Source organism: Paralichthys olivaceus, chromosome 9, assembly GCF_024713975.1.
Source record: "Paralichthys olivaceus isolate ysfri-2021 chromosome 9, ASM2471397v2, whole genome shotgun sequence".
Classification (NCBI taxonomy): domain Eukaryota; kingdom Metazoa; phylum Chordata; class Actinopteri; order Pleuronectiformes; family Paralichthyidae; genus Paralichthys; species Paralichthys olivaceus.
Window position 1 is genome coordinate 7,634,635 of NC_091101.1, and position 12,883 is coordinate 7,647,517.

Below are 12,883 nucleotides of genomic sequence, written 5' to 3' on the forward strand. Positions count from 1 at the left end.
TTTAATTAATCTAAACCTACCTGAATCAATATTTTTATTTAACCAAGAAATCTAATGGTTATGTATAATTTAAAAAATTACAAACATTTATTTCTAGTGTCTCATTTTCAGGCAGTTTCTCTGTGTCTCTCAATTGTATTCTTATCCCGTAGCTGGTGCATGCAAAACTATGCACTGATTAGTTAAAACCAGCAAAACAGATTACGTCATCATACATTTAACGTGCACATATTGAGTAATTGCAGTCCTAAGACACATATGATGTGTTACTTCGCAAAAGTAGTTTAGTTTAGTTTTAGTTTTTACTTGAGTGAATCTTAATTTCCATTTCTGTTTACTGTTGAACAAAAGCCTGATAATGAGGCCTATTTGACTGCTTGTCGAAAAATCACTATCTGCAAAGTAAATGAGATCTGGCTGTAACTGCTACACAGTAAGGACAGCAGTCTTTCATGTGTGCCGAGCTCCAACTAACAAGCTCTGCTGCAGCGGCTGTAGGTGTGTGTGTGTGTGTGTGTGTGTGTTCAGGCTGGGACTCTCTGAAAGGCTCTCATCAGGCCCCATGTGGGTCCTACAGGAGGTAATGTAATGACCCTATCCTGTCACGCCCCTCAACCCTTTACACCACACACGCCAGCCATCACAGAGCTGTGCTTCACCTCTCTTACCTTCTTCTTTCATGCACGCTCACGTACTTTCACACACACACACACACATGCATTCACACTGATAAAAAAACTAGGTTATCATAGCAGTTATTTCTGCTGCAGGGCATACAGCTTACAAGGCAAGAAGATCCTGTTTCAAGGAACCTCAGGACAAACTGTGTTGTAGAAACACACACACTAAAGCCACAGAAGAGCACAGTAAAATAAAGAAGTCCGAGAGCTCTAACAATTCTTTAGTGAATCCATTCAGTGTCTTTAGGCCACAAAGGCTAACACACTAACACATCACGTACTGTAATTTAAACATGGGACAGACTTACAGGGAAAGGTCAACGTGGCATAATGAGCCCAACATGACTTTTACGAAAACTGTACTTCTGACATTCTCAGCCACGTTACTGCTGTTAAATACATTTTTACAGTATGCCTAAAGTGTTTCCATTAAAGAGCAAATTGTAATCAAATGTATAGAAAAAAAAAAGAAAAGAGTTTAAAAAAATCACTTGGACAAAAGCCTGCCCCCACAAAGAGCACGCGTATTACTCATCCCCCTCAGAGCCGCCTTGCTCTAGTGTATTGTGGGAGGACTGGGGTGGGCGGCTGTGCAAGGGATTGGGAGCTGCCTTATAAGACTACATGACTTCAGCTCGCATGTAACGTATCAACATAATGTTTCCTCACCTTTCCTTCACACTAAGTGGCTTCAGTGTGTGTGTTTGTGTGCGTGTGTCAGTGTGTGTACTTCAAAACTAATCAGGAAAGCCAGTCTGGTGGAACCCAGACATCTTGTTTATCCTACGAGATTTACCTGCACTTCACCTTCAGAGCCACACACACGCGCATGCATGCACATATGCAAGCACACACACACACACACACACACACACAAAGTCAAGGTCTTGTGCTTGTCCCAGGTGCAGAGAAATCTGTGAAGCAGCATGTGGCTTGTCCCAGTTCCTCTACAGTACCTGTGTGTCTTTGTATGTGTGTGTGTGTGTGTGTGTGTGATTGCGTATTGCGACAAGACTGACCCATTTGAATCTTTATACAGGCGCTCACCAATGCATCCCAGCTGAAACTAGTTCAGCATGCAGGATTCTAAGCTGTGTACAGCATTGTAACAAAGCAGAGATGGACACTAATTGATGCTGGGGTCAAAGGGCACGAACAGGAAGGCCTCTAAATTTTGTAGGGTGCTTTTGAGACTTGACAATAAGTGTAAAAAGAAAACACTGAATGGAAAAAAGTGCAGACTGATGTCAGACTTTGAAAAACAGGGGAGGTCATGCTGTCATGCAACACCAGATGAGGAGATGAACGCATAGATTCTGCATCCTCCTTTAACAGTTGGGACAGAGGGTGAAGTCAGAGATGTGACTCTAATGAAGTCATTTTAAAAGCAGCGCACGTTTAATCTGTGTCCTGACCACAGCAGGTGTGTGTGTGAGAGAGAGAGAGAGAGAGAGAGAGAAGAGACAGAACAGAGAGAGAGAGAGTGAGCAGTAGAGGGAGGGAGAGAAACAGACAGACACAAACAGATAGAGTTAGAGTGAAGAGGACAGAGGGAGAAATGTTTCTTTCTCTGGATACCACCTCCACCACCTCCATCTCCTCCTCCACCACCACCAGCAGCAGCAGCTCGGATCTGGACGAGAGGTGACCGGGGCTGGGGGAAGGTGAATGTGTGTGTGTGCGCGCGTGCATGAGTGTGTTTGTGCGTGCGTCGTGCGTCTGGCGGAGGGACTGCGGGAGCAGGAGCGAGCCTCACAACTTCCCTCCGCTCTGCGCCGCTCTGCCCTCGGTGGTGTCGCCGCCTGGCTCCCTCTTCTCCCCGGGACACATGCAGGCAGCTGGCGCGGTGAGATGTGAAGAGGCTTGAAGTATGGCATGGAAACATGGTGTCTGCCAAGAAGAAGGAGATGGTGACAGCAGCGACGCGTCCCGCTTTGATTCGGACCCTCTTCTACTTTTTCTGTTTGGCGACTTGGTGAGTGGCCCCCGTGCGCAGTGTCTCTGTCCGTGGTGCTGGAACCTCCAGCTCCGATCGATTCATTAGCTTTTCTCTTTTTCCTTTTTAGCGTCTTTTTGTTGTTGTGGTATCCTGAATAGTTTTTTCTTTTTGTTTTTTTCTAGTGTAAAGAAAAGCTCTGGGCAGACCAAGAAGGATGAGAGGATCTATCCAGAGAATTTTACGCGCATTTTAGATCGACTTCTGGACGGATATGACAACAGGCTTCGACCTGGCTTTGGAGGTATGAAAAAGTAAAAGTATTGTTGAAAAAAAAAGTAGAGTCATTGGAAACACCCAGAACATTCCGCTTACATAAAGCATAAGGGAAGTTATTGATTAACTCTTTTACGCCATATGATGTTAGAAAATAACCGGAATAATACACATAATTGAGTTTTATTTGTATTGATGGCTTTACTCTCTTTAGACCTCCAGCTGTGATCAACAAAAACTCCCCAAATAATTGACAGTAAAAATAATCATAAAATATGTAGGAACATGCAATTTAAGTACAAGTCTCCATCTCCCCCCCTCTCCTCTATCCCTCATTTCTCCCTCCACTCACACCAACCGGTCGAGGCAGATGACCGCCCACATTGAGCCTGGTTCTGTCTTCTTCTCTCCACAGTCGCCAACATGTTTGAACATTTGGGTTTCTGTATAATATGGTTTCTATGTAAGGTGCCTTGAGATAACAGGTGCTGTGATCTGGCCCTATATCAAATAAGATATTAATTATATATCTTCACCTCTCCGTGTATGACTGACTTGCATCATGCACCATGTAACATGTTGCCTTGTGGTCAAGTGAAAGATGATGTTTGAGATTTGATCCTGCAGGCTATAAGCCCAGCTGTTTTTGCCTTTTGGAGAGAGGGGGGGCCTTTAAGCTCGCACGTTTTAAGTGAATGCAGTTATATAACCATGAGTATATGTTATGTTGCAGGACAAACATTTAATGCACAGTTCAAGTGCTAAAAGTGCGGATTTGGCTTTCTTACATCATGTCTGCAGCCACGACACGTTAAGCAACAGCAGCAGCAGCAGCAGCATTATTCTAACAGTCGCAGCTTTGACTGGGCAAAGCAGCCTGTGAACAGAAATGCACACATATATCCAGGCGCACTGACAGTAGCCTTGCTTATCCCCACATGTCTGCCTCGACATTCATTAAATGAGAGGGAGGAAAAAAGAAAATCAAACAGGATTATGTATTTACATCTTTTAAGCATTTTTTCCACTTCCATTTTGCAGAGGCAGTATATACGTCTGTGGATGAGATAAGCTATTGCATGTCTTTCGGGTTTGACCCTGAGGCCTTTAAACTGTTTATACCTAAGTGTAAATAAAATGGTTTCTTTCTATGGATGGACTGTGGCACGAAAGGCTTTATAACAGGAAACAGCCATTAAATGGAGCACTTGTTTTCGTTTTTACTTTCTGTTTCACTAGGTCCTGTGACTGAAGTCAAGACAGATATTTATGTGACAAGTTTTGGGCCTGTTTCAGATGTTGAAATGGTATGTATATCACACTCCTAATGGAATTATTATTACATATTATCTGTTGGTATCAGGAGGAAAGACCACAACTGGGCTCCAAGATGTTAGGGACACACACCCAGGTCTGATCAGCCTGGGGTGGGCCTGCCTTAGCAGAAGGTGTCTTATGATTAAAAAGCTGAACCACCACTGGTGGTCCCTCATATCTGTTTGTGGTTGGCAACCTACCTCTATGTCCTATGTTTCCTTTTTTAAGTTGTCATTATACTTACATGCACCTGTATGTGTTTATTGGAGAAGATAGAAATCAGCCAAACCTTAATGATAGGGATTTTCATGCTGTTGCTGGGGAAGTAAACCTTTTCAATTATCTATTTCAGTGAAAAAGTATTTGTTCTTCTAAGTAGACCTTCAAGAAGAATGCCAATACTCATGAACCAGTATCACTACACCAACCTACTAACCGTAAATGCTTTTTTCTTGGTTTTGCCAATGTTCCTCGTTTAGGAGTACACAATGGACGTATTCTTCCGTCAGACGTGGGTCGACCGGAGGTTGATGTACGAGGGCCCGATCGAGATTTTAAGGCTCAACAACCTGATGGTGACCAAGGTGTGGACACCAGACACGTTCTTCAGGAATGGCAAGAAGTCAGTGGCTCACAACATGACGGCTCCCAACAAGCTCTTCCGCATCATGAAGAATGGCACCATCCTCTACACCATGAGGTACTAAAGAATATCAAACACCACCACATTATTTCATCAATCAATCAATTGATAGGTGATATTCAAAGCCCAATCCTCAGCCTGACCACGATCATATAGTTTGGGTCCGAAAATATGTCTATTTTCTTCTATTGGAACATAATATGCTAATTCCTGATAGAATGGACTCTTAACAATCTTGTGTTCAACATTTTAGTGTTTGTGCTCATTAATACGAATACGAGAGGAGAGACGACAGATTTTGTTTAATTTAAAGCAGCCAGGCAGATTTCCTGTGAAATCCGAGCCAGGCTCGCTGTGTAAACAGTGTAGAGGCAGTGCAGTGCAGAGGCAGTCAAACCAAACCTTAAATCCTATTAAAGCACTCAATTAACTGTTCCTTTGCCTCTTTTGTGAAAATGATCTGGTAAAAGTAAATCACTAACCTTTCAAGTATGAATAAACTATGGTTTTATCTGATATCTGTTTGACGGTTTAGTTCTCTATGAAATGTCATCACAAGCTTCATTTTCATCAGAAGTGGTATGAAGTGAAAATCACATGAAACAGTTGGACGGTAACTACCTGTCTCACAGAAACCCTTGATGGATGTGTGTGTGTGTGTGTGTGTGTGTGATGTTGTTTCTGAAACAGATTGACGATCAGTGCAGAGTGTCCCATGAAGCTCGTGGACTTCCCCATGGATGGACACGCATGCCCGCTCAAGTTTGGAAGTTGTAAGTTTGTGTGTGTGTGTGTGTGTGTGTGTAAGTGGTCCGGGTATTATTCCTATTGTGGAAGCCTGAATCTGTTTACACAGTCACATTATGGGGACTTGTTTTTCTTATGGGGACAGAAAGCAAGTCATTATAATGTAAATCATTAAAGTTCAAGATGAAGACGTGTTTTAAGGTTAGGTATAGGTTTGGTTTAGGTGGGGTAGGGTAGTGAGTGTTTGTGTGTGTGTGTGTGTTTGTGTGTGTGTGTGTGTGTGTGTGTGTGTGTGTGTGTGTGTGCATTTCAAAGGAGCTACACACAGTGTTTAATTTTCAGTGTTTCCTTTGTATTTGAGTCACTACTAAATAGACATAAACTAACTAACAGCCTCGAGTCCCCCCCACTTAACTTCTCATAAGTCTATGAGCCCCCCTGAGTAGTTTCACCTGCCAACTCGTTGTGGATTACTGGCTTTTTGTTTTTTCGAAAAAAACAAAAAGCCAGTAATCCACAACAAGTTACCATGTTTCATGAGTCTCCACTTTGTGTAAATTCAAAGGGATTCGTATGGTTTTGTTTTTGATTTTGTAAGAAAGTTTTAAGCTGTTATCCATTTAGTGTGTATATATAGGTTTCTTGATTTATGTTAAAATATATTCACATTTACAAATACTTTTCTTTCCTAAAACTCTGCGTTCGCACTTTAATATACCGTGCTTGTGCTTAGATTTTCTGCCCTCCAGCTTTAGCTCTTCTCCTCGTGCTCATGCTGCTTCTGTGTGAAAAGTTTGTTCTTGGTTTTCTTCTCTGCTCTTGGATTTTTCCTTCCGCGCAACAAAATTTCCCAACCAATACAATTCCAGGTGTGGTATTGACGAATGGAATTGTCCTGCCCTGAGAGCATTTGAGTCCTGCTCTCAAACTTAAAGACCACACTCTTAAACAAAGAGGGGAGAAAACCTCAGTCTCTCACAAATCAAATATCTGTCCTAACATCCTAAAAGTAAAAATAAAACTATCACGGCTCAGTCACATGCTTGGAGCTGGACTGCATTCGGTATAACAGGATCAGCTGAGGAACTGAACACTTCATCAGACACAAATCAACTGAATGCTAATAAGTATTTCATTCTTCATTGTGAACAATGAAGCCCTTACTCAGCATCAGTGTTTAGAGTGGGCCTACTGGTCAGCAGAAATCACTTATCTCAAATAAAGGACTTTCTCACATAATGTGTCTCTGTCTTATCAGAGTCGAGCAGCGATTTAAAGATTACATCTGCAGGAGAGAGGAAGGGAAAAGACAACGAGTTTGCCTTTACACCCGCCCAATCTGCCGTCAGTGACATTGCAGAGGACAAATTCACATCCCTCAGTAATTGTCATCCTTCTCCCCCTCCTCACACTCCTCCTTTCACTATTCGGCTCTGCTGCAGCTTTAGCCTCCAGTCATGAGGAAGCCAACATGGATCTTATGTGGCCTGAAGCGAAGGAAAGGTCAGAATCCCTTCCTCTGCCTCAGGATAGCACAGACCTATGCAGCTATTTTCCATAGCTGGTGTGTGTGTGTGTGTGTGCACATGTGTGTGTGCATGCTAATTTTCTCTCTATCTGCCCTGCCTTCATTTTTCCTTACTCCCTCACTCTTCTTCTTCTCTCTCGCTCTCTCCGTCTTCTTCTTTGTTTCTCCATCTGGACTCTAGACTGTGCAGGCATTGCTTTCCACTCCATGACACACCACAGTCATTTCTTTTTGGCTGCACAGTTGGTATCCAGTCGAAGTAGAGTCCCATAGGGAGTCATAGGCTAAAACGACCGGCATTTTGTTGTGCGCCCACAGACTGGTCAGCCCAACCAGAGCAGCAAAGTACTAGGACCTTCTTGGTAGAGTGCTCCAATCCTTCTGGGCTGTGGGTAATAAGCGGGCATCAACTTCTCTTTAAAAAAACTTCTCGGAATTCACAACAGACCTCTCTGCTTCTCTAGAATGAGGCTACTCCACCATGTTAAACCCTGTTCTACATAAAAAATGGCAGGTAGGAATCGTGCACATGAAAATATATAAATGAAACATTAATTCATTCTGAATGACAATTACACAATGATGTAGTTAGAAATATACTTAATTTAGCATATGCACACAAAGGCTGTGCAATTATTCTTACTGAAATATAAAATTTAATCAAAAATAATCCCAGAACATTATGTGCACCATAGCTATCCTCTCAGACATAATGCATGTGTTGAACTTCAGCTCCACCATGATGCACTGGTTTGGAGCCAAACAAGAGTGGGATTAGAAAGAGTGGATTGGAAGTTGTCTTTTTTAAAAACAGCAAATATAATATTAACCCGTCAGTGCCAGTTCAGCGTTATATGATGAAAAATCCTCCTTGGCAGTCAACTACAATAAAGTCTGGAGAAACCTGCACTGTAATCTTTTTCGTTTCCTTGCGTTTGAATGGAGGTGATGGGTCAAACTGCCTTTAAGAGCTGATAGCCTTAAAAATTAATTAGAGAGTTTTATTATCCTGCGATGTTGCGTCCGAGGATCTTTCCACTGCCAGGAACACAATTCTCTGAGAAACAATGAGCAGCAATAAGTTCACAGTCAGCATTTTGGTTCATAACTTTATTCGATCAAACTTAAAGCTGCAACAATCAATATCCATATTTTAATAAGTGCCACTCATTGTAGAAACCCCACAAAGAATAATTGTCTGACTCTGCTGTTCCACCTCATTGTTTGGGTTTTGCAGTGTTTAACTTTAACATTCTCACTGCTCCCATTAACCAGTTACTGCAGCAGCAGGCGGCTGTTTTTACCGAAGATCCTGTCACTGTCTATAACCTGATAGTTAATGTGAAACCAAAACATTGAGCTGTCAGGTGCTAACTTTCCAACAGCTTGTTACACCTGACTCACACCTTTTAGATACAAGTAGTCGTGTGACACATTGTTAAATTTGAATTGTGATTGTAGCTGCTTATTGCATGTTTGCATTCCAGTCTATTAGATAAGATAAGATAAGTTCATCCTTGGCTCTATTTGTCCCACAGCAGGGGAAATTTGCCAAGTTTACTCGACATGAGTTGACTTAAATGAAAATAGGTATTTCTTATAAACTAACAGCATTGTATATTTATTATATATATATCCTTTTTGCAGAATCAGATCTATATTTCATTTGAATAAAGTGCAAAAAGTTTTAATGGTAAATGTTTCAGTGATACAACCATTGACATCACATTTCATACCGTTCATACCGTCAAGGCTCCACAGTCCCTTCATGAAACCACTTCTAAATTCACCAGATCCAGATTTCTATTTAGATCTGCACCAAACTACATACACACATTAATATCAATCTTCTAAAAATGCCTGATTGTTTTCATCAAGATCCATGAATTCTTCTGAGAAGTCAGTGAAAAGTAGAAAATGTCTCACAACGTCAGAGGGAGAAAACAAATCCAGGATCTGCTCCTTGATCCAGATCAACACCCAAATTGAATGGGTTCTTCTTTGGGTTATGCTTCACTCCTCCACAAATTATCATGTAAACTGATTGCACAGTGTTAAATAACTAAGGACAGTAATGGACAATACGTCCCTGATACAGGTGGACAACATGTTACTCTGTGAACAGTAGTAAGAGGCAGAAGGACTTTTCCACGAAGCCCTATAAAGCATATAAACCTATGTGAATGGACAGACACCATACATACAGTGCATGCCCACACTTATGCAACAACATACGCAGGTTCACATTATGCCTGTAAATGACTCACACTGGTGTGTCTTTGCTGTCTGCCCACAGATGCCTATCCCAAAACGGAGATGATCTATACTTGGACCAAAGGGCCTCAGCATTCGGTGGAGGTGCCCCCCGAGTCCTCCAGCCTCGTTCAGTATGATCTCACCGGACATACGGTCTCCAGTGAAACCATCAAATCCATCACCGGTGAGACTTGCTCGTCCTGTCACCATTTTGAGTTATCAGTTGAAAAACGCTTCCAAGTGAAATGGCTGCAGAAATGATGTGATGAACTTAATTGTTTACGTCCCACTACCAGAAAATATGAAATCCTGTCAAACCTGTTAGATTTACCAACTCTACATTTTGAGTTCTGACTGGACAACAGGACAAGTATCAGTCTCCTAACTCCACGTTTGTCTGTCTGTTGTATGTGGCTGTTGGCTTCGAACATGTCATATGTATTGTTAAGGACCAAAGGAAGAGCCATTCTAAAGTTGTTTTGAGCTTTAATATGTGATACGCGTCACCGAACTTTGAACAAACAGGTGAACATCTCAGCGGTGGTGCAGCTTCAGAGTTCAGTGGATCCACAGCCGGTCTTTACTGGATGTGGCTCAATTGCTGCAGGTCACTTTTATAGTTTCAGAGCGAAAGCTGCAGCCAGCCGTACCACAGGTCAAGCAAACAGCCCAAACAGGCAGATTTAGAACAGGCACTGCAGGAGTTGCACAAATGCAGCTCAGGTACTAGATATTGGAGAGGTTTGGAGCTTTGACTCTTGCAGACATGAGAGTGCACCGGCCTCATGACATCAAACTCTGTAAACATCACATGTCGCCGAATTCCAGATGGCCTCCTGGTTCACATAAATACTGGACGATATGAAAAAAGATTTTAGCAGCAGAGAGTGGGAACAGGTGGCATCTGTCCATTTTGGGTGAAAATGGATGGGGGGGGGGGGGGTCTAAAAGTAGAGGAGTATGAAAAAAAAGAAATAAAATCAAAAGTGACATCTGTCTGAAGCTGTATTCATGGAAATCTGTCAGCCTGCAACTTTAAACTCTTTGTTAATGATCAAACTAATTCATTTCTCCTCATTCTCCAGGTGAATATGTGGTGATGACAGTCTACTTCCACTTGAAACGTAAAATGGGCTACTTCATGATTCAGACGTATATCCCCTGCATAATGACAGTAATCCTCTCCCAAGTGTCCTTCTGGATAAATAAAGAATCAGTCCCGGCACGCACAGTCTTCGGTATGTATCCTGATCCTGCACAGCCCCGCTCCTCCTCTCTGTTTACTTATAGGATGCCTCTGTGCAAACAGATCAGAGCTGGAGTGTGTGTCCACTCTGCACAACTAAGCAATGTCACAGTGTGTGATGATTATGTCAAATATTATAGCTGTTTTTTATTTCAAGAAACATGAAATGCAAATGAATTTTTATTAGTTTTGGTGTGTGGAAAATCATTTTGAACATCTCCCAGGCAAATATGCCTAAGATAAAGAACAGAAATTTAAATCTACAAAAATAGTTTTAAATGGTGGATTATACATCTGAAATTGGTTTTAATGTAATAAAAGCTTTTAAAAATAAATTCAGGGTAAGATGGGGAAATATTTCATGACAGAGAATTAAGGGGTTGTTCTTATAGACAAAAAACCTGGAGAATCATGTTAGGTATTTACAGATCCTGTATGTGTATACTATATATATACACATAACAGAGCTACAAGGCTGGTTTGGTTTTAAGGTGCTACATGCACAACTGACTTGAACATAGTAAAAATCATGATTGATATAATGATGTATAAATAATAATAAGCAGATGAAAAACCCACAATTTAGTAAGTAAATAATAGTAGTTATTCAATAACTCAGGGAATTTATAACAGTAGTAATAGTAATAATTATAATAATGATTATTATTATCCATTTCATATTGAAATACCAACTCTAGTTAGCTACATTGTTGGGCAGTAAATAACACCCATCACAGTAATGCAACACTGATGACTTTTTTCCATTATGAGTGGTGCAGGGAATAGTTACTAATTACAGTGACGCTCCATTACTTTGACACATGGCTAGGCCTGTTAGCTGCTCGCAGGAGTTTCATGATTGGTTAAAAGCACTTTGGTGTCTCTGAGTTCAGTTGATAGACTCGTCCGGGTCATTACAGTTTTTCAGCTTCATAATTAACAATGCGATGTATTAAGATAAGATAAGATAGGATTTATTAATCCTGTAGAAAATGATAGATCTTTGAACAAGATGGCACAATAATTATATTATTATATATTATTATATATATTACAGTATAATAAAACAATAGACTATTAAGTCTAAAAATCTAAGTGAAAATTATTAGAGATATAAAGTGTAGTATAAGTTAAAAGTTTAATAAAAGGTGTAAACAGAGTAAATGCTGAATCAGTGCCTGATTAAAATGACTTTAGAAATATAACTAAAATCAGTTACATCTGACAGTAAACTGACACAGTGGCAGTAAGTATATGATAATAGGAGTAAGTGATATGGAATATTGCAAAAGATATTGAAGGTAATATGATGAAAAAGGGAAGAGTAACATTGCACATAATGTTAGTATTATATTTTCCCAGTTACTGGATTCTATTAGAGTACTATTAGAATAATATGTTACCATCAAAGGAAGTTACAGCTGTTACATTGCGTTTGAACACTATTACATTTTGTTCCATCAACATACATGTTTTTTATAATTTATCATCACATTATCAGTTGTGACTTACTGGATCTCTCCTCTAGTTCTACTGGGGCTCTGTCCTTAAATTGTTTATGTATTATTAAGTGTCTATATATGAAGGAGAAAGAAAACACTTTACCCAGTGTTGCTCTGCTTTATTGTTTGATTATTTGGGGACGTCTCCTTTCAGCAGTTTGTTGACCATGTTCTTCCACATTTGTTGATGGAGAGTCATTCACAGATAATGACGCTGATGCTTGGTCTTGAGAGCAGTTCTAATAAATGGTTTTGTGGAGCCTGGTTTTTTCGGGAGGCAATTTAACGTCATCAAGAGCAATGAGACAGAGAGAAAACAAAACTGAGTCAGAGATGATTCCCAGAACAGACATGTCAGCTGTATGTGATGCCACAGACACGTGTGCTGTTCTATAAGAATATTCGCATCATTTCTTTACTCAGTAGTGTTGTTTTTTATGTGTCCTATGTTATCTCTTTGTGAAAAGACACTCAAGCTTCATAGATCAATTATAAGCTGGTAATAGATTTTTGGGTTTGTCTGTGTTGTGTAAAATCTCATGTAATGTAATGGACATGTTGCTGGCATTTATTCAAACTGTGGCAACGTACTGATTCCCTAATCGTGAGGAAACAACCAATGTTCCAAATGGTTTCCACCGTGATGTCAGCTGTTACCTTTCAGCGTGCATCTGACATGGTGTGTGTCTTTTCTGTCGACTGCACAGTTCGTGTATTGAGTGTGTGCAGAAATCCCCTGTGTGACCAGGTGT

At 40.7% G+C, this 12,883-nt stretch overlaps 1 protein-coding gene across 1 annotated transcript in view; it reads left to right on the forward strand.

Moving 5' to 3' along the window:
• Window positions 1–2,157: 2,157 nt before the first annotated feature.
• gabra4 (gamma-aminobutyric acid type A receptor subunit alpha4) overlaps window positions 2,158–12,883 on the forward strand; it is a 28,701-nt gene continuing 17,975 nt past the window's right edge. Inside the window, exons 1-7 of the mRNA XM_020078609.2 lie at window positions 2,158–2,655; window positions 2,802–2,920; window positions 4,132–4,199; window positions 4,689–4,909; window positions 5,543–5,625; window positions 9,424–9,567; window positions 10,469–10,621. Of these exons, the coding sequence (XP_019934168.2) occupies window positions 2,564–2,655; window positions 2,802–2,920; window positions 4,132–4,199; window positions 4,689–4,909; window positions 5,543–5,625; window positions 9,424–9,567; window positions 10,469–10,621 (880 nt within the window). The 5' untranslated portion in view covers window positions 2,158–2,563. The remainder of the gene's footprint in view (window positions 2,656–2,801; window positions 2,921–4,131; window positions 4,200–4,688; window positions 4,910–5,542; window positions 5,626–9,423; window positions 9,568–10,468; window positions 10,622–12,883) is intronic.